This window comes from Myotis nattereri, assembly GCF_964212035.1.
Source record: "Myotis nattereri genome assembly, chromosome: 9".
Classification (NCBI taxonomy): domain Eukaryota; kingdom Metazoa; phylum Chordata; class Mammalia; order Chiroptera; family Vespertilionidae; genus Myotis; species Myotis nattereri.
In genome coordinates this window covers 47,047,355-47,068,795 of record NC_138084.1, presented here as the reverse complement: position 1 = coordinate 47,068,795, position 21,441 = coordinate 47,047,355, and the positions used below count along the sequence as shown (strand labels likewise).

General features: G+C 44.6%; 2 protein-coding genes across 4 annotated transcripts in view; both read left to right on the top strand.

Annotated features, from left to right (window-relative positions):
* Positions 1-3,495: 3,495 nt before the first annotated feature.
* KCTD14 (potassium channel tetramerization domain containing 14) lies at positions 3,496-9,451 on the top strand (the record flags this gene model as incomplete). Its single annotated transcript, XM_081099484.1, has 2 exons — positions 3,496-3,579; positions 8,751-9,451. The coding sequence occupies 2 exons, from the start codon at positions 3,496-3,498 to the stop codon at positions 9,429-9,431; spliced, it is 765 nt and encodes a 254-aa protein (XP_080955610.1). The 3' UTR covers positions 9,432-9,451.
* Positions 9,452-14,947: 5,496 nt separating this feature from the next.
* INTS4 (integrator complex subunit 4) overlaps positions 14,948-21,441 on the top strand; it is a 90,946-nt gene continuing 84,452 nt past the window's right edge. The window contains exons 1-2 of one of the 3 annotated variants that reach the window (XM_081100098.1): positions 14,948-15,046; positions 17,802-17,993. In XM_081100098.1, coding sequence (XP_080956224.1) covers positions 14,993-15,046; positions 17,802-17,993 — 246 coding nt within the window. In that variant the 5' untranslated portion in view covers positions 14,948-14,992. The remainder of the gene's footprint in view (positions 15,047-17,801; positions 17,994-21,441) is intronic. The other 2 variants (XM_081100097.1, XM_081100096.1) reach the window with 2 other exon arrangements.

Below are 21,441 nucleotides of genomic sequence, written 5' to 3'. Positions count from 1 at the left end.
ATTTGGTGTCTGGTGAGAGCCCACTTCTTGGTTCATAGATGACCATCTTCTTGCTGTGCCTCCATATGGTGGAAGGAAGGAGCTAGGGAACTCGCTGGGGTCTCTTTTATGAGGGCACTAATCATAGTCACGAGGGCTGCACCCTCATGACCTCCCAAAGGCCCCACATTCTAAGACTATCACATTGGGCTTTAGGTTTTAAAATATGAATTTCAGAGGGACACAAATGTTCAGACGATAGCACCCAGATACAAAGCCATTATTCATAGCCACAGAATGAGAATTTTCGAGTGAAAAAGAGATGGAGTCTGAGCTTGGTTCTGCCAGTTACCAGCTGTGTGGCCTTTAAGCCATTCACTTAACTTCTTTGCGCCTCAGTTTCCTCATTTGTCGAGTAAATCTGTTTGGAAGGATGAATAGAAAGATCTGTGCTCAGCACGTAATTATTTCCCTTCCATTTTCCTCCTTCACTTGGCACAGCTGATCCCTGTGCTGGGAAGAATCCCCTACAAGCCTCTCTCAACGAACCTCTCCTTCCTTCAATACCCAGCTTACCACCTCTTCCATGCCACCTCTTCCATGAAGCCTTCCCAGGTTCCCCAAACTAAAATGCTGACTTCCTCCAGGAATAACTTGTGCTTGTCTTATGGTGCTGCCTTTTCTTTTCCTCTTTTATAGTTTTTCATGTTCACTGAAACTAGCGACATAATACAAATATATTATGAAAAAAAATAAATAACTGTCCCTTTCCATTTCAACACAGACCCTACTCAATAACCAGTGGTATCACCCAGTGTGTATCATTCTACACCTTTCTGATTATTTGTTCACATAAACATATTGAAATTTATAGAAGAGGTTTGTGTTTTTACACAAATGGATTCCCACTGTATACACTGACATTTATTTATTTATGTATTTATTTATTGTTACATAAATTTACCCCTTTATTATAGGCTAGCAATGTTTCAAATTGTGGAGCTTCTACTGGTCTTTCAATTACTTCAGTCTTCTGATGGCTGACTTCATTGTGACGGCAGAAGTGGTGCTGTACGTCCAGGCACCACGGGCTACTGTTTTCATGCAGGAACCAAAGCGCCGGATCCCATAGTTCATCTCTTCATCTTAGTTTTGCCACAGAAGGAGCAAGTGTACTTGCATGCTGGCTGACTCAATTTTCTTCACCGTTTTTCCGAGGGAGGCACCATAATGGGTTCAATGTCACCGCAAACTAGGTCAGAATTCAGAGAGCTCCAATATTTATTCATTTATTTAAAAATGTTTAAAAAATATATTCTATTGATTTTTACAGAAAGGAAGGGAAAGGGATAGAGAGTCAGAAACATCGATGAGAGAGAAACATCGATCAGCTGCTTCCTGCACAACCCCTACTGGGGATTGAGCCTGCAACCAAGGTACATGCCCTTGACTGGCATCAAACCCGGGACACTTCAGTCCATGGGCTGATGCTCTATTCATTGAGCCAAACTGGTTAGGGCCAGTACTTATTTTTAATTGCTTAATAAATCATGGTTGAATGAATAAATATAAGATATACTTCATTCTTTTTAAAAAGTTGCATAGTATTCCAAGGCACAAACAAATCCTGGTTCATTCAACCGTACCCCTTTGTCTCCAATTCTGCCACCACAAACAGAACAGTAATAAACATATGTGCTCATATATCCTTTGAGGGTAGTGCTTTTATTTCTATTAGATTCTTAAAAATAAAAATATTGTGTCAAATGATGTCTGTGGTGGGTTTTATTTTAGTAGACATTGCCATATTACTTTCCAAAAAAATCACAGCAGTTCACATTCCATTCAACTAAGTTTGAGGAGCCGTTTTCCTGCATCCTTACCACATCTGGCATATTATTAGCAATATTTGCCAAAATTATAAAAAATAGTACAACATTGCTCCCTTGATTGCATGTTCTCAACTCCTACTAAGTTTCAGTAACTTTTCATTTCAGTTATTTTATTTTTCATATCTAGAATTTCTATCTGGCTTTTTTTCAAGTCTGCTTGGTGATTTTTTATCATATCTTCTTGTTCATGTTTTAAATACACACTTGTGTTTATTTAAGCACATTAAACACATATTCTATATCCAGTAATCTCAGTATCTGAGGTGGTGTGGATCTGTTGACTCTTGCTCATGGTACTTTGTGTCCTTTTGTGGCTTGTGACTTTAGATTGTGAGCTTGAGTTTGTTGGACTCGTGCGGAGTCTCTGCCCTTGCCTATAGGAAGGGTTTTTATTTTCTTTGTCAGGCATCTGAGGGCACTACCAACCCAGGTCCATTTTAAATGTAAATTTTTAAAAATATATATACTTTTATTGATTTCAGAGAGAAAGGGAGAGGGAGAGAGTGCCAGGAACATCAATGAGGAAAGAGAATCCCCAATCGGCTGCCTTCAGCACACACCCTCCCACCCTCTCCCCGCATGGGGACCGAGCCCACAACGCAGGCATGCGCCCCAGACCGTAATCTTACTCAGGGTTTCTCAGTCTGCAGGCCGACGCTCTATCCACTGAGCCAAACCAGCCAGGGCTTGTTGCTGGTGTTGACCATGAAAAAAAGTGGATATTTTGCCCCAGACCTATTTGAACTTAGCCTATAGCCAGATATTTTCAGGGAAGATTGTTTCCCGCCCAGAATGAGACAGGGAAGTTCCCACAGCTTTCGCCTTTGAGTGCACACTTTTATAGAGGAAAGGGGGCAGTGAGGAGGGTGTTACAAGGAGTCCATTCGAGGGAACTGGGAGTTCAAGACGCAGTGGCTTTTCATTGGCTAAGTTGTGACAGACCCTCATTGGCCGAGCTATTGCCAGGCAAGGAGAAAACCTCCCTTCCTCTTACTGGGCTAATAAACTAGAAAACATCTTCCAGCTGGAGACGCGGGGTATCCATTTCTCCCTGTTTGGGGGTAATTGATCATGAGTAGTAAAGCTTGAGAGCTCCCCCTACAGGCGGTAGGGACTCCATTTTAGTTGCGGTTTCCTTTAGTAATTGTCACCGTTTTAACAAGCAGAATAACCCACTCAACAGGTATCTTAGTTCTTCCCTTCCAAGGTCATGCTTTGCACTTTTAGCAGCTGATCTCAGGTGGACACTGGCCACCCTATCTCCTGGGAGCCTCACTCTTCCCATCTGTAAAATGGGTGTTGGTGGTCCTTCACCCCCTAGAACTGTAGTGAGTTGAAGGTCTCCTGCTTTCAATGTCAGTTCCCTCTGCCTCTCCCATTTGGCTGTCGGGTAACACCTCGGTGAGAGACCGGGCAATGACAAACCTAAGGTCTCACCGCAAGCCAGGCCCGAGTCCAGGCCAACCCGGGGTTTTAACCACACCCTGGGGCCAGCCTCCCCCACCCCAGGGCGGGGAGCAGGTGCATTTCCGCCAGCTACAGGTACCTCGCAGGTGGCGGGCTGGGCCGGTTGCAGGAGCGGCGGCCGGGCTGCGCATTGCCAGCTGCTTGCAAAGCCGGGATAATGAGCCTGACCTCGACGTCCCGCTCCCTGCTGGCCCCCTGCGTGCCTCTCGGGGACCAGCCAAACGTGAGTGCTCAGCCTGAGGTGTGCCTGTCCCTTCTTTCACTCCTTCTGGGGTCCGCAGTCCAGATCCCCGCTCCGTCTGCGCTCCCCAGGCTTCTGGAGCGCCATCTCCACCTCTGGCTGGGCGCGCTCTTCTCCTGACTGCTCCTCCCGCCTTTCTCTCCCCGCCTCTCCCCCGACACCGCGGTCTCCTTCCCATTCTGGCTCAGTCCAGGCTCTCCTCTTTGCCCTCTTTCCTGCTTGGCTGCTTTGCTTTGTCTCCTTCTCTTCTCTTTGTTTTACCTGCATTTTGTGTGTCCTCTCTGTCCCCTGGCTGGTCCTACTCCACCGCTCTTGGCTGTCTCCTCCTTTCCCCTGCCCCCATCTCTCCTGCTGGCGGGAGAAGCAGACCCAACCTCAGGCTGACAGTGTTTCATTCCCTCACCGCCACCCCCACTCCCCCACCTCCCCAGACCTCCACCCTCTCCTGCCTCTGGCTGGATCCTTAGTCCATCTGCCCACTCCCAGGGCGTGGGTAAGGAGAGTTTGGGGAGGATCTGGAAAAGGCCCAGGCGCTCTAGGAGCAGATCATTCCAATCTCTCCTGGGCGAAGTGCCATCTGAAGATTTATGGGAAGGGAAAGCAGATCCAGGGGTGGGGAGACTAGACTGGCTCTTTCCCATCTGGTGATGTTAACGTCATTGTTGTTGGCTGTTGACAAAGTCACCTGCTCAGTGGCAGGGCTGCCCTAGGTGCTCAGTAAATGTCTGAATGAATTACCGGACAGGGGATGGAGCCAGCATGTGCATGATGCCAGGTAGGGCAAAACTGGCCTTTATCAGAATACCAGCTGCTCCTATAAATCCCTGCTCTGGTAAGCTCCCTTCAATTCAACAGACATTTATAGAGCATCCCAGTATGAGGAGCCCTGGAGTAGGTACTGGTGCTATAAAGATGAATCAGGGATTGTCTTCCATTAGGAACCTCACAGTCTAATGGGGATACAGATGATAAAGGGAATTACAAGATAGGTAATTACCAGACTGCGGAAGTACAAGAAGACAACCCTTCTAGAAAGATTCCTGGAGGAATTAACTTGAAGGATGAGTGGACTGAGTGAAGGGAATGTGGGGAATGAATGAATCCTGCTGGCAAGGGGGCCCAGCTTGCTCTGGTTGGGTGGGGGTGGGGAAGTAGCAAGCAGTTCCCGTGGCCTATTGCCAGCCCTGCAAAGGGCCTAGTAGACCTTGTTAAGGAGTCTAGAGTTTATCTGGAAGGGAATGTAGGGTCACTGAAATGTTTAATGCAGGAGGAGACAGATCAGATTTGCACTTAAGAAAAACTACTCTGTTTTCAGAGTAGAGACTGGGTTGGGGGAGGGCATTTGAGGGGGTCAGGGTGCCATGGAACTGGCCAAACATTTAGAATCACCAGGATTTGGTCACTGATTATTTGTGTGTTGGGGGGGGGGGGGGGAAGAGGAAGGGTTGAGAATAGAAGCAGAGTGTAAGATTACTGCCGGAGTTTTGGGCTCAGACAACTGAGATAGGAAACAATAGAAAAGGTTAGGGTTGTGGATTGGGGAGAGATCTTGAGGGGTTTGGGGTACATGAGAATGGAGATGTCCCTCCACTGGCTCCAATAAGGGTGACCTAAGAAAATGTATGATGTTTGGTGTGTGTGTGTGTGTGGGGGGGGGTGTTACAGATGTGTAAGGACCCTTTTGACTGGAACTGAGTGAGAGCTGGGCATGTTCCATTCATCCCTGTGTCCCCATGGCCGGTACTGGCCTAGCCCCCATCAGGGGCTCCTAAAGACCACATGACCCCTGCCCATGCACACGGGGCCTGGGACAGGCTTTCCCACTCGGGAATGCTTTGGCAGGATGACTTTTAGAAAAGGTGGGGGAAGAGGTGCCACAAGGAAGGGCAGAGGGCCCAGAAGAAGGGTGGAAAAGCAGCCCTTATCTGCTAGATAACCATACTGTAGTGCTTATGGATGAGGTTGGAGGTCTGGGATTTCCAAAGAGCCTGGAAGTGTTCGTTAAAAAGGAGGGGAAGAGGGACAGAATTAAGAAGCTTGGGAACAGGGCCAAGGTTTTCTTTGATAAATGAAGAAATGGGGGCTGAGGGTGTCAGGACAGGAAGCTAGCTATTTTGTGAAGCATCTGGAAATGAGCTTCAGAAATGACATTTGAAGTGAGTGGATTCATTAGACTCAGAGCTGGAGTGACTTACAGTTCTCTTCATCCGTTTTGCCTCTCTATTTCATAGACAACAAGTTCAGGCCCCGAGAAGGAAGTGAGCTGCCCCAGGCACATAGCTAATTGTTGGCAGCAGTGGAACTGGGTGTTGGGAGGGGTCGAGATAGGGCATCCATGTATACTGTAGTCAGACTGACATGGATTAGTCCAGCTCCAACTTCATCACTTCCTAGCTGTGTCACCCTTCTTCGCTCGCCTGTAATGTGGGGACATTAAGAGCACCGGTGAGCTTTCAGTGGTGCAGGAGTGATGAGAACACATCGATCCATTCAAGGGTTAAAGTCTGCAACTTTGTATTCAACTATCAGCTGCCCAGCGGAACCTCAGGGTTCACCAAAGAACCTTGCCAAGGGACCGTGAGGTGTGTGGGAGAAAGGGAGTCACAGAGGGCATCCTCTCTTTTCCCTTCTCCCCTCCAGCCAGCAGACTGTCCCCTGGTAGGATCTGTTGTCATGGCAACTGAAATCTTCCCCCAGCAGTTTGGCTGTCTTAATCCCAGTATTTTAATCTTAGAGCTAAAGCTCACAGACAAGTTGAGAATGAGGCCACACCTAAATCAGATGGAAGGACATTCCTGAGCTCTGGTCCTGTAATGACCAGTGGTTAGCGTTCTCAGGTTGGTAACTCAGCCTTCAAACACTGCACAGATCTTCTCTGCAGCAGCAGCCATCACACCCCTTAGGCAACCTTCCCTGACAACCTCCAACACACATCCACAAAAAAAGCCGACTCTGCCTACCTTTGAGTCTTCTTTCCTACACATCTAAGTCATCTGTTTCCCTCTCTCCCCTGCGAGCTCTTTGAGGGCAGGGACTATGCGGTATTCATCTGCTTAGGAGGAGACTTGAATGGAATAGGCCATCTCTACATTTTTAAAAAATGAACGGGTCATTAAGGAAAAGAAGGCTGGAGGCATTTGAAAACTAATTTATACAATAACTAAGAGCACAAGCTTCAGAGTAAATCGGACCTGAGTTCAAATGCTGACATCATCACTTAATATATGGTTGGTCTTAAGCAACTTACTTCATCTCCTTAAGCCTTAGTTTCTTTACCTGTAAAATGGGGATTTAATACAGTCTTCATAGGATAGCTATGAGAATTGAGTTAGAGCTTGTATGCAAAGTGCTTTGCACAGTTACTAGACTCTGAGGAATGGGACTGCTTTCTGCTTGTTCCTCCCTATGCCTCAGGTATCTGGCACAAAGTAGGCACATACATATTTTATTGAGTGAGTGAGTGATTTTATTTTTTATTTTTTGAGTGAATTTTAGGTAACAAAAGTTATTCCAGAAGCTAGTTTGTAAAGATAACAACTGATTCATCACCTCACATATAATAATTCTATACAGTCTTCTGCTAGGCCTGTGTAGCAGCACTTAGTATTCCCTGAATGCAGCCTGCCTGTTTGTTTCCACGTCTCTCTCTGCATTGGGCTGTGGGCATCCAGGCAGGCACTGTGTGGGTCTCGCCTACATCTGTAGTGCTCAGCCCAAGGTCTTACATAGAGAAGAGGCCTCTACATATTCTGCTGAACAGGTAAACCTAACTTAAATTTGTACCAACCTTACAGCTTTATGCTCATTGTATCTGGTGTTACTGGCCTATTCACTACCCAGGATATTTCTTTTTTTTAAAATATATTTTATTGATTTTTTTATAGAGAGGAAGGGAGAGGGATAGAGAGTTAGAAACATCGATCAGCTGCCTCCTGTACACCCCCCCACTGGTGATGTGCCTGCAACCAAGGTACATGCCCTTGACTGGAATCGAACCTGGGACCTTACAGTCCCCAGGCCGATGCTCTATCCACTGAGCCAAACCGGTGAGGGCATGATATTTCTGTTATTTAATCCCCGTGGGCCCGTATTTTGAAAAACAAAAACAAAACAAAAAAAACCCCATTATCAAATTGTTTGTTAATCAAAGTCATGCCAACTGCTGATCTATATGAACTAAGAATTTTTATCCCCAACTCCCAGCACAGGATGTGGGCACACAGTACTCAAGAAATGCTTCCCAAATTGCCAGGGTCCAGCGGTTCCCAAAGGTGTGGACGGAGTCGGTGACGAATGTTTTACACGGAGACAGCATTCAGAACTCTCTAGCTCTCTTTAGTCTCCGTGGATCTTCCTGTGCCTGGCTGAGGCCACAGAGAAAAGATCCGGAGGCAAACTGAGCCTTTATTTTATAGTCAGAGGTAAACAAGGTAGTGGTTACCAAAGTCACACTGTTCTTGTGAGTTTCACTTGTTTTTGTTCTTGTTGGACTTCCCTCAGCCCATTAGTTTCCCAGGTAAGATCTAGGGAGGCTATAAGGTCAAGCCTAATTATGCTAAGAGGACTGTGCCCTCTAAGCTGGGACTTGTTTGTGACTTTGCCAACAGGTCAGTCCGAGGCTTAACCCTGTATCGGCTCCCCACACCGAATGAATGCATATATGGTTTCTTAGCCTTTCTGAAAAGTTGAAAATGGTTTGTGCCCCCTGCCCCACCGCCTTTTTTTTTTTTTAAAATAGATATATCTTAGACCTATACATCCTACATCCGGAACTCCTGACCTCACAACAGCTCCACATTCCCATTTTATAAACGAGGACACTAAGAACCAAGGAGGGAGAAAGCCTGGCCAAAGACCACAGACTTTGGAAGTAGTGTGGCTGGGACTTGTTTCCACTGCAGCCTCCTATGCTAACATTCTGTGACCCAAATGAGAAAGTTAATGCATGGAGAGTCTTATATCGAACTGCAATCTTTGTCTTCTTTAAAATGTCCATTCTGTGGAGCTTTACAGCATAAGTATAACCCCCTTCTGTTCAGATGTGCCTTCCCATAGCTGAAGCCAAGCATGGCTTTCCTAACTCCTCTCTACGGGGTTATTCTTTGTGTGAAAATACAGTCGTGAGCTTCCTAGAGGTGGCGCTAATGATTCACTGCCTCTTGTACCCCCAGACATCCGCCGTGGTGAAGCTGAACGTGGGGGGCGAGCTCTTCACCACTACTGTGGGCACCCTGAGAAAAATTCCGGGTTCAAAGCTGGCAGGTATGGTCTGCACCTTAGCCAAGGCCTCCACCAGTAAGGACGAGGAGGGCCGATTCTTCATCGATCGCCCCGGCACCTATTTCGGAGCCATCCTGGACTACCTGCGCAGCGGGCAGATGCCCAAGCAGCACATCCCCGAGGTGTACCGGGAGGCTCAGTTCTTCGAAATCACGCCTTTAGTCAAGCTGCTGGAGGACACGCCGCAGATCTTTGGTGAGCAGGTGGCTCGGAAGCAGTTCTTGTTGCGGGTGCCAAGTTACAGCGAGAACCTGGAGCTCATGGTGCGCCTGGCGCGTGCCGAGGCAATGGCTGCGCGTTACTCCAACGTGCTGGTGTGTGCGGTGCACACGGAAGGGGATGCGGCACACTGCGAGGAATCCCTGCGAGTCCTGGAGGCGACCAAGAGGTTGGTCGTCAAATTCGGGCCTTGGAAGGCGGCCCCGGTCATCAGGGACCTCTTGGACTCCGTGCAGATGGACATTGAGGCTCAGGGGTACCGGGTAGCCTATGACTACTGCTCCAAGAAGACATTTCAGCCTAAGGCAAATGCCCACGAATACTTCTATACGTTCCGATTCACCTGGTGGTGATTCTCGGGGGGAGGGGGCTGTTTATTATGGGCTCTGGTGGGGCTTATGAAATTAAAAGTTGCTTCAAAAATCATCTTTAATTTCGAAAATAAACAACTTCCAAGGTGGTCTGCAAAGCTTGCTCCCAAATATTTATGTCCCCCGTGAAGACATTCCACTCATTGCAACTGACTCCACTGTACTTGCCTAGTGAGGTGCAGCTGCTCTCTCTTTAAAGCCTCACATACCTGCCAGATCCTTCCCTTGAAGTCGGATAGGAAGGCTGAGTTGGAATGTTTCAAAAATGTTTTGGCTGGAGATGGGGGGTATCAACAGGAATATAACAGGATATGAATCTAGATCAGTGGCTCTCAACCTTGGCTGAACATTAGAATCACCTGGGTATCTTTTTAAAATCCTGATTTCCGGGCCTCACCCTCGGGAACTTCTGTTTCTTTGTTATAGGGTGGGGCCACAACATGAGTAACAAACAATTTCCGGAGGATGAGGCCCGGAAATCAGGATTTTAAAAAGATTCCCAGGTGATTCTAATGTGCAGCCAAGGTTGAGAACCACTGATCTAGATAGTCTGACCTAAACATGATTTACCCAGCTTCAGCCTTTGGGCCAATCCTCTGGCCCAGGTGTGTGCCTTCATGATGAGGAAGATGCCAAATTAGTACCTGTAGTAGATGCCACTTAGCTCTTCTTTCCCAGATGCTGTATTGGTTGCTAAAGCTTCTCCCCTGTCCTATCTCTAGAACTGTGGTTCTCAAAGCGTGGTCCCTGCAGCATCAGCAACCTTTGGAACTTTTTAGAAATACAAATTCTCTGTCCTCCACTTCAGCCTACTGAATCAGAATCTCAGGGTTGGCCCAGCAGTCTGCTTTAACAAGTCCTCCAGGTGGTTCTGATTCTAATTGAGACCTGCTCTAGAAGAAAATTGCCCTTATTTGTGAGGTTCTCCCTTACCTCAAGGAGGAACCAACTCTGGTACAGTTCCTGTTCCAGAGCTCCTTGTGGGATCCAACTGAAGTCAATCTTCATCTAATACCACATTTTTGCTTAGCATTTTTCCTCTGCTCTATCCTGCTTCCCTCACTGCCCTTCCTGAGAGCACATCAGCAATAAACCACTTACACAAAGACTCTTTCAGGTTCTGCTTGTCAACGTAAACCATAACTCTAAGGAGGACACATGTAGATATTCATCCTTCTCCAAGTCCAGGTCTGGGATGGATGGCCCTCTTCCTTGCTTAGAAGGGTGACCAGCCATCCTGGATTCCTCAGGACTGAAGGTCAACTGTAAAGGTTTAAAAAATTAATACTGAGTCAGGGTGTTTCAAATTTAACATAAAATTGCTCAGAACAAAGTCATTGCCCAGCCGACGTGGCTCTGTGGTTGAGCATCGACCTATGAACCAGGTCACTGTTCGATTCCCGGTGAGGGCATATGCCTGGGTTTCCGGCTTGATCCCCAGTATGTGGTGTGCAGGAGGCAGCCGATTGATGATTCTCTCTAATCATTGATGTTTCTATTTCTCTCTCCATCTCCTTTCCTCTCTGAAATCAATAAAAAAATTTTTTTTAAAGAGCATAGTCATTTTCTTTTTAAAAAAATATTTTATTGATTTTTTACAGAGAGGAAGGGAAAGGGATAGAGAGTTAAGAAACATCAATCAGCTGCCTCCTGCACACTCTCTACTGGGGATGTGCCCGCAACCAAGGTACATGCCCTTGACTGGAATCGAACCTGGGACCCTTGAGTCTGCAGGATGACTGTCTATCCACTGAGCCAAACCAGTTAGGGCAAAAAGAAAAAAAACACCAAACAGTCATTTTCTTTTTTTTTTTTTTAAATATATTTTATTGATTTTTTACAGAGAGGAAGGGAGAGAGATAGAGAGTTAGAAACATCGATGAGAGAGAAACATCGATCAGCTGCCTCCTGCACATCCCCCACTGGGGATATGCCCGCAACCCAGGTACATGCCCTTGACCGGAATCAAACCTGGGACCCTTCAGTCCGCAGGCTGACACTCTATCCACTGAGCCAAACCGGTTTCGGCCAAACAGTCATTTTCAATAAGCATTACAATTTAGTAACTGTGTCTGCTTGTATATTTTTTCTTATTTTCAAAACTTGTTTAATGTTTTCCCTTTTTTTTTGGGTATTTAATATAGCTGACAATTTAAAGTGGAAAAATCCTGAATGTCTATTTGAACTTTTTATCATGAAGCAATTCAACATTCTTTATCAAGTGCCTGAAAAAGAGTTCATACCCTTTGATCAGTAGTAATGAGATTAGATTCCAAAGAGACTCCCTGCTTCTTAAGATGTAAGTAGAATTGCTTGTACTCTCAAGTTCATGAATTATGGAAGGGTCAATGTCCTCCCCAAGATTTCTGCACATTCCCAGAGGGTTTGTCTCCTGGTCAGCTCTGATTCTCTGCTCCTGCCAGATTCATTCAGCATAGGGATCTTCTAATCTAGATGCCTTAAACCTGTTGTTGCTGTTCTGCACAATGCTCACCCAGATTAACACTCAGATCTTTTTTTTTCTTTTTAATTTTTTTTATTTATTGACTTGAGAAAGAAAAACATCAATTTGTTGTTCTACTTATTTATGCATTCATTGGTTAATTGTTGTATATGCCTTGACCAGGGATCAAACCCACAACCTTGGCATACTAAGCTACTGGGCCAGGACTCAGATATTTTTAGTAATTGTTACAAATTCCACTCCCATGACCTATTTGTGCACATAGCAGACTGTGGGAAATACAGACAAATAAAGGGGAGAGAGTTTACACCGCAAATGCAAATAACTTCAAGCTGAATATTGGACATATCTATTCTTAAAAGTGTGTCAGTCACCCACATCTCTAGGGGCTTTTCAGTAGTAGCTTGTATTTGTTTTCTATTCTTCTCTCCCTGTTCTTTGTTTTTTTTTTTAAATACTTTTTTTCATTGATTTCAGAGAGAGGAAGGGGAAGGGAGAGAGAGAATGACTGATCGGCTGCCTCCTGCACTGGAGATTGAGCCTGCAACCTGGGCATGTGCCCTAACTGGGAATTGAACCGTGACCTCCTGGTTCATAGGTCGATGCTCAACCACTAAGCCATCCTAGCCGGGCTTCCCTCCCTGTTCTTGATATGCTTCTCAGTAGATGGGAGTAATCTTCCCTGTCCTACTGACTTCCTGCTAGGCCTTACGACTTAATCTGGTTAATGGAGTATGTGTGGAAGTGAGTGTGCCATTTCCAAACAGGCTTTAGAGGCATGTCAAGTTTCCACCAGCCCTGCCAGAAGCAGCCCATGTTCCAGTTACTTTTTTTTATTGCTTTGCCTTTAGCCTGCATCCCTTAAGATCAGACTCTCTTCCTAAGCAATACACCAAACTCGTTTATTAAACAAAGGCAATTCCAATATCTCCCTCCAACTTCCAAATCCATAATACAATTAAGATGACATAACTTTTTTAAAAATTTTTATTTATTTATTTATTTATTTTTTATTCCCCTGGCCTCCCCTACCTCCCCGACATAACTATTTTTAAAAGTATGTTTTGATTGACTTTATAGAGACAGAGGAGGGAGGGAGAGAGATACATTGATGTGAGAGTGAAACATCCATTGACTGCCTCCTGCAGGGATCAAGCCTGCAACCCGGGTATGTGCCCTGACCCAGAATCAAACTGGCAACTTTTTGGTGCACAGGATGACACCCAACAAGTTGAGTCACACCAGCCAGGGCTGCTAACATTTATTAAAGATACTGTTTTGCTAAGTGCTTTTCATTTAACTGAATATATTTGTAAATGCAGTGGTTTCTGTGGCCTGGGATGCCATTCTTTCTGGAAAATTTACCATAGGCATATCTTGTTTTATCATCATTCACTTTATTGTGTTTCTTACAAATTGAAAACCCTCCACCAGCAAAAAGATAACTACTTGCCTGAAGACTCAGATGGCATTTTTAAAGCAATAAAGTATTTTTAAATTCAGACAGTAGCTTTTCTAAGACATAATGCTACTGCACACTTAGACTACAGTAAAGTATAAACATAACTTTTATATGCACTGGGAAACCAAAACTTCATGTGACGTGCTTTATTGCAATGTTCGCTTTATTGTAGAGGCCTGGAACCAAATCTGCAATATCTCCAAGATATACCTGTATTTTAAAGCCAGATTTAAACTCCTTCCCGCTGTAAAACTTTCCCGAGACATCCTGAAGAAGTTAGGTCTGTTTGGACCACATTCCTTTGTTATCCATCACACTTTGAATGCCCACTAATTATCAGCTGGGTGTCTCCCTTCGCAGTTAGACTGTAGGACCTTGAGGGTAAGTAAAGACCACCTTTTAATGGATTTTTAGGTCTTCTGTACCGACTACAGCCTGCTGTTTTTCTTTTCTTTTTCAATTACAATTCACATTCAATATTATTTTGTATTAGTTTTGGGCCTGTTGCTTTTTCTGAGCATCCCACACTAACTCTTTTGAAAAACAAAACGGTGAACAGCTGATGTTTCAGGTCGGATGTAAAATTGGGCTTGGATTTACTAACACTGACACGTGAATTACACTGCACAGTCTGTAAACTGTTTTTGCACCATCTCATTCCATTGTCATTACATTTGTCAGGTGTTACCACCCCATTTGTAGTTGAGGCTACTTTTTATTAAGTAACTCTAAGGCAGCGGTTCTCAACCTGTGGGTCGCGACCCCTTTGGGGGGGGGTCAAACGACCCTTTCACAGGGGTCACCTAAGATCATCGGGAAACACATATATAATTACATATTGTTTTTGTGATTAATCACTATGCTTTAATTATGTTCAATTTGTAACAATGAAAATACATCCTGCATATCAGATATTTACATTATGATTCATAACAGTAGCAAAATTACAGTTATGAAGTAGCAACGAAAATAATTTTATGGTTGGGGGTCACCACAACATGAGGAACTGTATTAAAGGGTCGCGGCATTAGGAAGGTTGAGAACCACTGCCTTAAAGGATAGGTAGCTTTTGAACAATCGGTGTGAAGCAGGAAAAGCACCCCAGGCCAGGGGAGGGGTGCCACACACACCGTCCAAAGGGAGAGCTCGGGGAATACAGAAGCAGCAAACACTGTGAACAGCAAATGATGGGAACGTCAGCTGGGCCTCTTTCCGTTATGTCGGAAGTCAACATCGCTATGCAGCTCAGCTCCGGGGTTTGGCTTCCAGCTCTAACTCGCCCCGCCTTTGCCCTTTACCTCGCGCTTCCTTCCTCCCTTCGCTCAGCTCCGCCCCCGCCAACAAGCCCCCAAAAGCTCCCATTGGTTCGCTCATCTCCATAGGCCCCGCCCCCTCCGCGCTACGCTCTGGTTTCCGTACCCCCGGCGCACCTGGCGTAGGCGGCCAATCCCGACGTACGGGGCGGGGCAATCGAGCAACCGGAAGCAGCCTCTCTTTCCTGGGATCCCACTGCCTTGTGGGATAGTGGAGAGTTCCTCTGGCCCCGGCAGGTTTTCCGGATTCCTCCCCCGCGCCTCCCTCGTCAAGTACGGAAGCTGACAGGGTCCGCGGGCGGCGATGGCGGCGCACCTTAAGAAGCGGGTGTATGAGGAGTTCACTAAGGTGGTTCAGGTAAGCTCCAGAAGGAAAGGTCCCCTGACCGGTCGTAGGTAGGGGGAAGGTCACCCACGCCCCAAGCACCTTTGCAGACCTGGCGCCACGAACTTGAGTTGAGCGCCGACTACTTTGATAGGCTCTTTGCGACTACACTTTAGTGGGCGTGTTCGCTTGCCGCTTCCGTTGTCACGATGATGAACTCATATGTGCAGTCTGGTACTTAAAAAAACAATTATTAGCTAGAGACAAAAACCGCTTTTACAATTTATGAGAACGTCTTTTTCGTTATCTTATTCTGTTCAGGTTACATTAGCATCCTCGTTTCACAGATGTGGACTTTGCAGCTTCTCAAGGGGTACCAGGGCACAGAAGCAATTAGTGGTGGAGTCCCCCATCCCAACTCCGTTACAAAAAAAAAAACCCCGCAGAAATGCGCCCTGGGCGAATTGGCTGTATGCAAAGCTCTTGGGGGCTGGAAGAGAAATCTATAGGAATCCTCAAGGCCCAGTCAGAGCCGGCTGGGGTCACAGGCCACAGGGGGCTGGGACTCTCCGCCGATGGGGCAGCTCACCCGGGAAGGAGGGCAGTGCCTTCCTCCTCTGGACTGGTTTAAGGACTGCCGGCCCAGCCTCTGTCCGAGAAGCCGGGGATTCTCCACGTGTCTCCTCGCAGAAGACGCTGAAGTAGAGGCTGAGACCAAGTCATCCCCTGTGTCACGCTTCACATCACCAGGGGGATCTCATTAAAATGTAGATTCTACTCATAGTCAGTCTGGCGGGGGAAGTGAGGCAATAGTCCGTCTTGCTGACAAGCCCCCAGTGGATGCCGGTGGATAAACAGCATCCTTGGAGCCACAGATCACAGATCTGTCTACTTGTAGAGCAGCAAGACATACCACCCCGCAGGAAACTGAGCCTTAAACACTTCATTCATTCCCTCAACAAGAGTGTTGAGGGAACGAGTGGCTACTATGCATCAGCTATAGTAAAAGTTGCCGAGCTACCATGTCCGATGCACGTTAGGGTCCCTGTCCTTTAGGACCTCACAGGCTAGAGGGAGAGAGAACAGCATATATGGGATTTACACCACGGAGAGATCGTTGCACTGACAAATCAAGTCTTCTTCAGCTCTTCCTTTCCATAAAAACTCCCTAGCCCTTCATGACTTGACAGTATTCCTTCTTTCCTTTTTGTTTTGTGGACTCATCTTTGTAGCATATTCCCATTGGCTGGAGGCAAATTAGTTTACTCCTTATTCTTGGTTTTTTTTTTTCTTCTTAAAATAACCTTGAGATTTAGCCTTGATATCTTTTTCGCTCCATTTTATGTGAAATTAGTTTTCCTAAACTTTTAATTTGAGTCAAGATTAAGGAAAGCTTTTCTAACTTTACAGAGCTTCCTCTTCTGTGGCTTGCTTTCTGGAATTTTCTTGCTCTGTTTCCCTTGCCCACTTTTTAAAAAATTGTGGTAAAGTATACAAAACATAAAATTTACCATTTTTACCAGGTTTAGTGGTATCAAGTACATTCATATTGTGCAGTGTCACTTTCTTTCCAACATTCTGTTCTCATTTATCAAGACTGCTCACCTCTCCTCCAGCATGCCATGTGTTTGTTCTTATCCAAACTTTTGTACCTATTATCTCTTTTACATAGAGTGGTTATCATTCTTCCCTCTTTCTTCTCCACCCAGTGCACTTATATTTTTGCTCTAAAACCCACTTGAAACCTCAGCAAGAATGTAGTCTCTTTCTCCTCTGCTTCTATGGTACTCTGCTATGTTCACCCATTTGCACCTATCACTCAGTGCTACTATAATTACCAATGTGCATGCATATCTTCCCACCAGTCTGAGCTCTTTGAGAGCAGAGATAATGTTTAGTTCATCTCTGTAGCCCCTGAAAAGACCATAGAGCCTGGCTCACTAAAATGTTATTGATGGTTGATCAATATTAGATATTGGTTTGTCCTCCCTTTATATACTCTCTAGGGAAAAAATATTTCCCAACTTTTGGCCTAACTGCAGCCCAGATAACACTGAAGACTGAATTTGTGTGGAATGGGATGGAAATGGATAAGTGGTTATTGAATCTAAATTCCTGTGACTTCAAAGCCCCTGATCTTTCATCATGCCATGGTAGGCAGGACAAAATGTTAGTGGACCTACTTTACAGAGAAAGAAACGGAGACTTGGAAAAATTAAATGAGCTGTCCAGAGTTATAGGAACTAGTGAAAAGCAAAATTAGGACTCATAGTCTGTCTCCAATCCAGTGTTCTTTTTCCAGTTTGTAGCACTGCTTTGTCCTAAGGCTAGGTCTATTACCTGAGTACATTATTTGGTACTAGAGGCCTGGTGCATGACAGGCGTGCATTGGTGGGGAGAGGGGTCCCCTCAGCTCAGCCTGTGCCCTCTCGCAGTCCAGCACCACTTGGGGGATGTCCACCTGCTGGCTTAGGCCTGCTCCCCAGCAGACGGACATCCCCTGAGGGGTCCGCCACTGCTGCTATGCTCTCCAGCTGTGAGCCCAGCTTCTGGCTGAACAGTGCTCCCCGTGTGGGAGTGCACTGACCACCAGGGGGCAGTTCCTGCATTGAGAGTCTGCCCCCTGGTGGTCATTGCACATCATAGCAACCAGTTGTTCCTCTGTTCGGTCGATTTGCATATTAGCCTTTTATTATATAGGATAAGGGAAAATTATTTCCTTCAAATGAGGTGAAGTAAAATTGTAGATTTTGTGTTTTCATGTCTTAACTTTCTTACCTCTTTGCAGCAACAGGAGGAAATTACTACTAAGAAACTCCGACTAACAAAACCAAGTAAATCTGCAGCACTCCACATAGATCTATGTAAGGCTACCTCTCCAGCAGATGCTTTGCAGTACCTACTTCAGTTTGCCAGGAAGCCTGTCGAGGCAGAAAGTGTGGAAGGAGTAGTCAGGATTCTCTTGGAACATTATTATAAGGTGAGATGGTCTTGTGGACTGATGGGAGATGTATAAGGGTTGTATCATCTCTGCAGAAGGGATAATGTTGCAAAATAAACAAGAAGGCATTCATTCAGCAGTCTTTTACTGTCTTTCATGTACTAAGCACTGTGGATAGAGATTAAAAAAAAAGACATAAATCCTGTCCTCAGAAGTTTACAATATTTAGAGCTCCTGGTTGAGATTGGGGTTTCTGCTGGCTTCTCCATACTTCCCCTTCCTCTACCATAGAACTCAGCACCCTGGGTGGTCATTGGGTAAATACTGATATGCCTGCCTCCAGTGCTCTCGTCCAGTCTACTCACATGCTGCGCCAAATATTCATCTCTGAGATTAAACATACATATTTTGCCAAGTTTGCTCCCTCTGTTTGTTTTCCTGAAGTTTTTAAAATATCATTATATTTTTGCTTAAATAATTCAGTTAATATTTCTTAAAAAGGGACTATAAAAAAACCAACCATAATCACCTAATCACATCAAGTAGAATTAAATAATTTTTCATGTAATTTGGCCCATATTGATATTTCTTTAGTTCCCAAAATATCTTTTTATAGTTGACTAGAGGCTCGTGCACGGGTAAGGTCTCTAGGCTTGGCCTGCGATCAGGGCCAATTGGGGCCTTCTGACTGCCTGCTGGGCCTCCCTTCCCTGGCTGCCGGCTGCCAGCTGGGGCCTTCCTTTGCTCCACACTGTCCCCTGGTGGTCAGTGCATGTCATAGCAAGTGGTCAAACTCCTGGTCTCCTGGTCGAACTCCCAAGGGGGCACTTTGCATATTAGCCTTTCATATACATACATATATATATATATATATATATATATGTGTATATATATATATATATATATATATACACACATATATATATATGTATATATATATATTCACTCAAATCAAAATGTAAACAATGTCTGTATATGGCATTTGCTCTTTTTTAAATCTAGAAGAATTTTTTTATTTTGTTGGCCTGTTGTTTGTAAAATGTCTTGTTTTCTGAATTTGTTTCCTTCTTTGGGGGTTAACTTGCTCTTCTACCCCCTGTATTTACTGTGAACTAAAAATTAGATCTAAGGCTGGGGGACTGTCTAGGGCGGGGGGATAAAATGGACACATATGTAATACCCTTTGTAATACCTTAAGCAATAAAAAAATTAAAAAAAAAAAATAAAAATTAGATCTATTTGTTAGATTCAGGGTAAGCATATTTTTGAAAGTTTTAAGAATACTTTGTAGATGATTTGTGTTTCATTTTGCATCTGCCAGGATACATATAATGTGTTGAAGTCCTACCTTGCAAAAGCTTCTTATCTTTTTCCCTTCAGTCTCTTTTCTTTCCATAAACTATTTTTATTTAAATCTTTCATGTTTGACATAGAAAGGTCCTTATCTTTACGTACATAACATTCTAGCTCGATCAAAATACTTGCAGTTATCCAAAGACCTTATGTGTTTTCAGAAATCAGTGTCTTTTCACATGCTGTTCCCTCAGCTCAGAACCCCTGTCCCAGTCCCTGCCACTGCCCTCTAATCTGGTCTGTCATTTTCCTTGCCAAGCATATTCTTTCCTCAGAATCTTACACTTACGTTTTCTTCTACCAGGAACACTTCCCTTACATGTTCGCTGCTTCCCACACTTCATTCAAGTCTTTATGCTCAGATGCTACTTTTTCATTGTTCCTTTATCCCTTTATTTAAAATTAAAACTGCCTATCCATCCTGCACTTCTTAGCTTCCTTCCTTGATTTTGTTTTCTCCATAGCACTTATCATATTTTAATATACTATACTAGAGGCCCGGTCCTTAGAGCTGCCACAGAGGTGGGAGAGGCTCCCGCCAATGCCACTGTGCTCGCCAGCTGTGAGCCCAGCTTCTGGCTGAGCGGTGCTCCCCCTGTGGGAGTGCACTGACCACCAGGGGCAGCTCCTGTGTTGAGTGTCTGCTCCCGGGGGGTCAGTGCGTGTCATAGCGACTGGTCGTTCTGCTGTTTGGTTGATTTGCATATTAGGGTTTTATTGTATAGGATGATTTTTTCATTTATTTTTACCTTGTCTATTTCCCCATACTTGAATGTAAGCTGTTCTTTAGCAACATTTTTGTTTTGTTTTAATATAATGTGTGGTGAAATAAATATTTGTTGAATGAATGCTTTTTGACACTTTTTACTCAATTTTAAAAAATGCTTATTATATACCAGGCATTGTTCTGGGCACTGGACTGTATCCTATTAGCATATTTAATTAGTTCTTGGTATTGCATTGTATGTCATGTGTGTCTATCTCCTTCAGACTTTGAGCCTCTAAATTCAGAGACTACAAATTTATTAATTACTGTCCCAGTGCCTAGTAAGGTAGAGGAACATTGCAGGGGCTTAATAAATGTTTCCCTCATGTTTTACATGAATGAAATCAGAATTCTGCTCTCAAGAAGTCTTTAGCCTTGCCCTACCTGGTTTGGCTCAGCGGATAGAGCATTGGTCTGCTACTGCAGACTGAAGGGTCCCGGGTTCAATTCCGGTCAAGGGCACATGCCTGGGTTGTGGGCTCGATTTCCAGTGGGGGGCATGCAGGAAGCAGCTGATCAATAATTCTCTCACCACTGATGTTTCTGTCTCTCTCTTCCTTTCCCTTCCTCTCTGAAATCAAAAATATTTTTTAAAAGAATTTTTTAGTTTCTTAGTGATCTGATCTACTTTTAGTTATCCCCCCATTTTAAAGCACTATATCTACCTATTAGTATTACTATATAATAATATAACTCTATTACCAATAATCATTTGTACTAATACTAAGAGCAGTTAGCATTTATGTAGCTTCTTGGAGTTTATAAAGTTCTTTCCGCATGTAATATTTTATTTAATCTTGATGACAACACTATTATTATCTCTGTATTCCAGATAAGGAACTAGGCTTAGAGCAGTTTAATATCCAAGGTCACCCAGATAAGTAAATGGAGGGTCTGGATTTGAGTGTGGGTTGGTTCTCCCCGTTCCCCCTTCCACCCTAACTTTTTGTAATGGAACTTTTCAAATATACACATGCACATGCACGCGCGCATGCGCGTGAACACACACACACTCACACACAGAACAGTTTAATTCCTATGTACTCATCCAGCTTTAACCATTATCATTTCATGGCCAAACTTGTTTCATTCCCACCACTCCTCATCTTCACTGTCCACTTTCACTCTCTCCACCAGATTCTTGTGAAAACAAATCCTTGGTATCTTTATCATTTTATTCATAAATTTCAGTATATATCTGAACAATAAAGACTCTTTTAAAGCGATCATAATACCATTATCATGTATAAAAAACATTAGTTCAGGTGTTCTGATGTTCGACCCCACACTCTTTAACGAGGTCATGCTGCTTACATTAGTCTAGCTCAGTGGTCGCCAAATGGTGGTCCATGAGGTCCGAAAGATTGG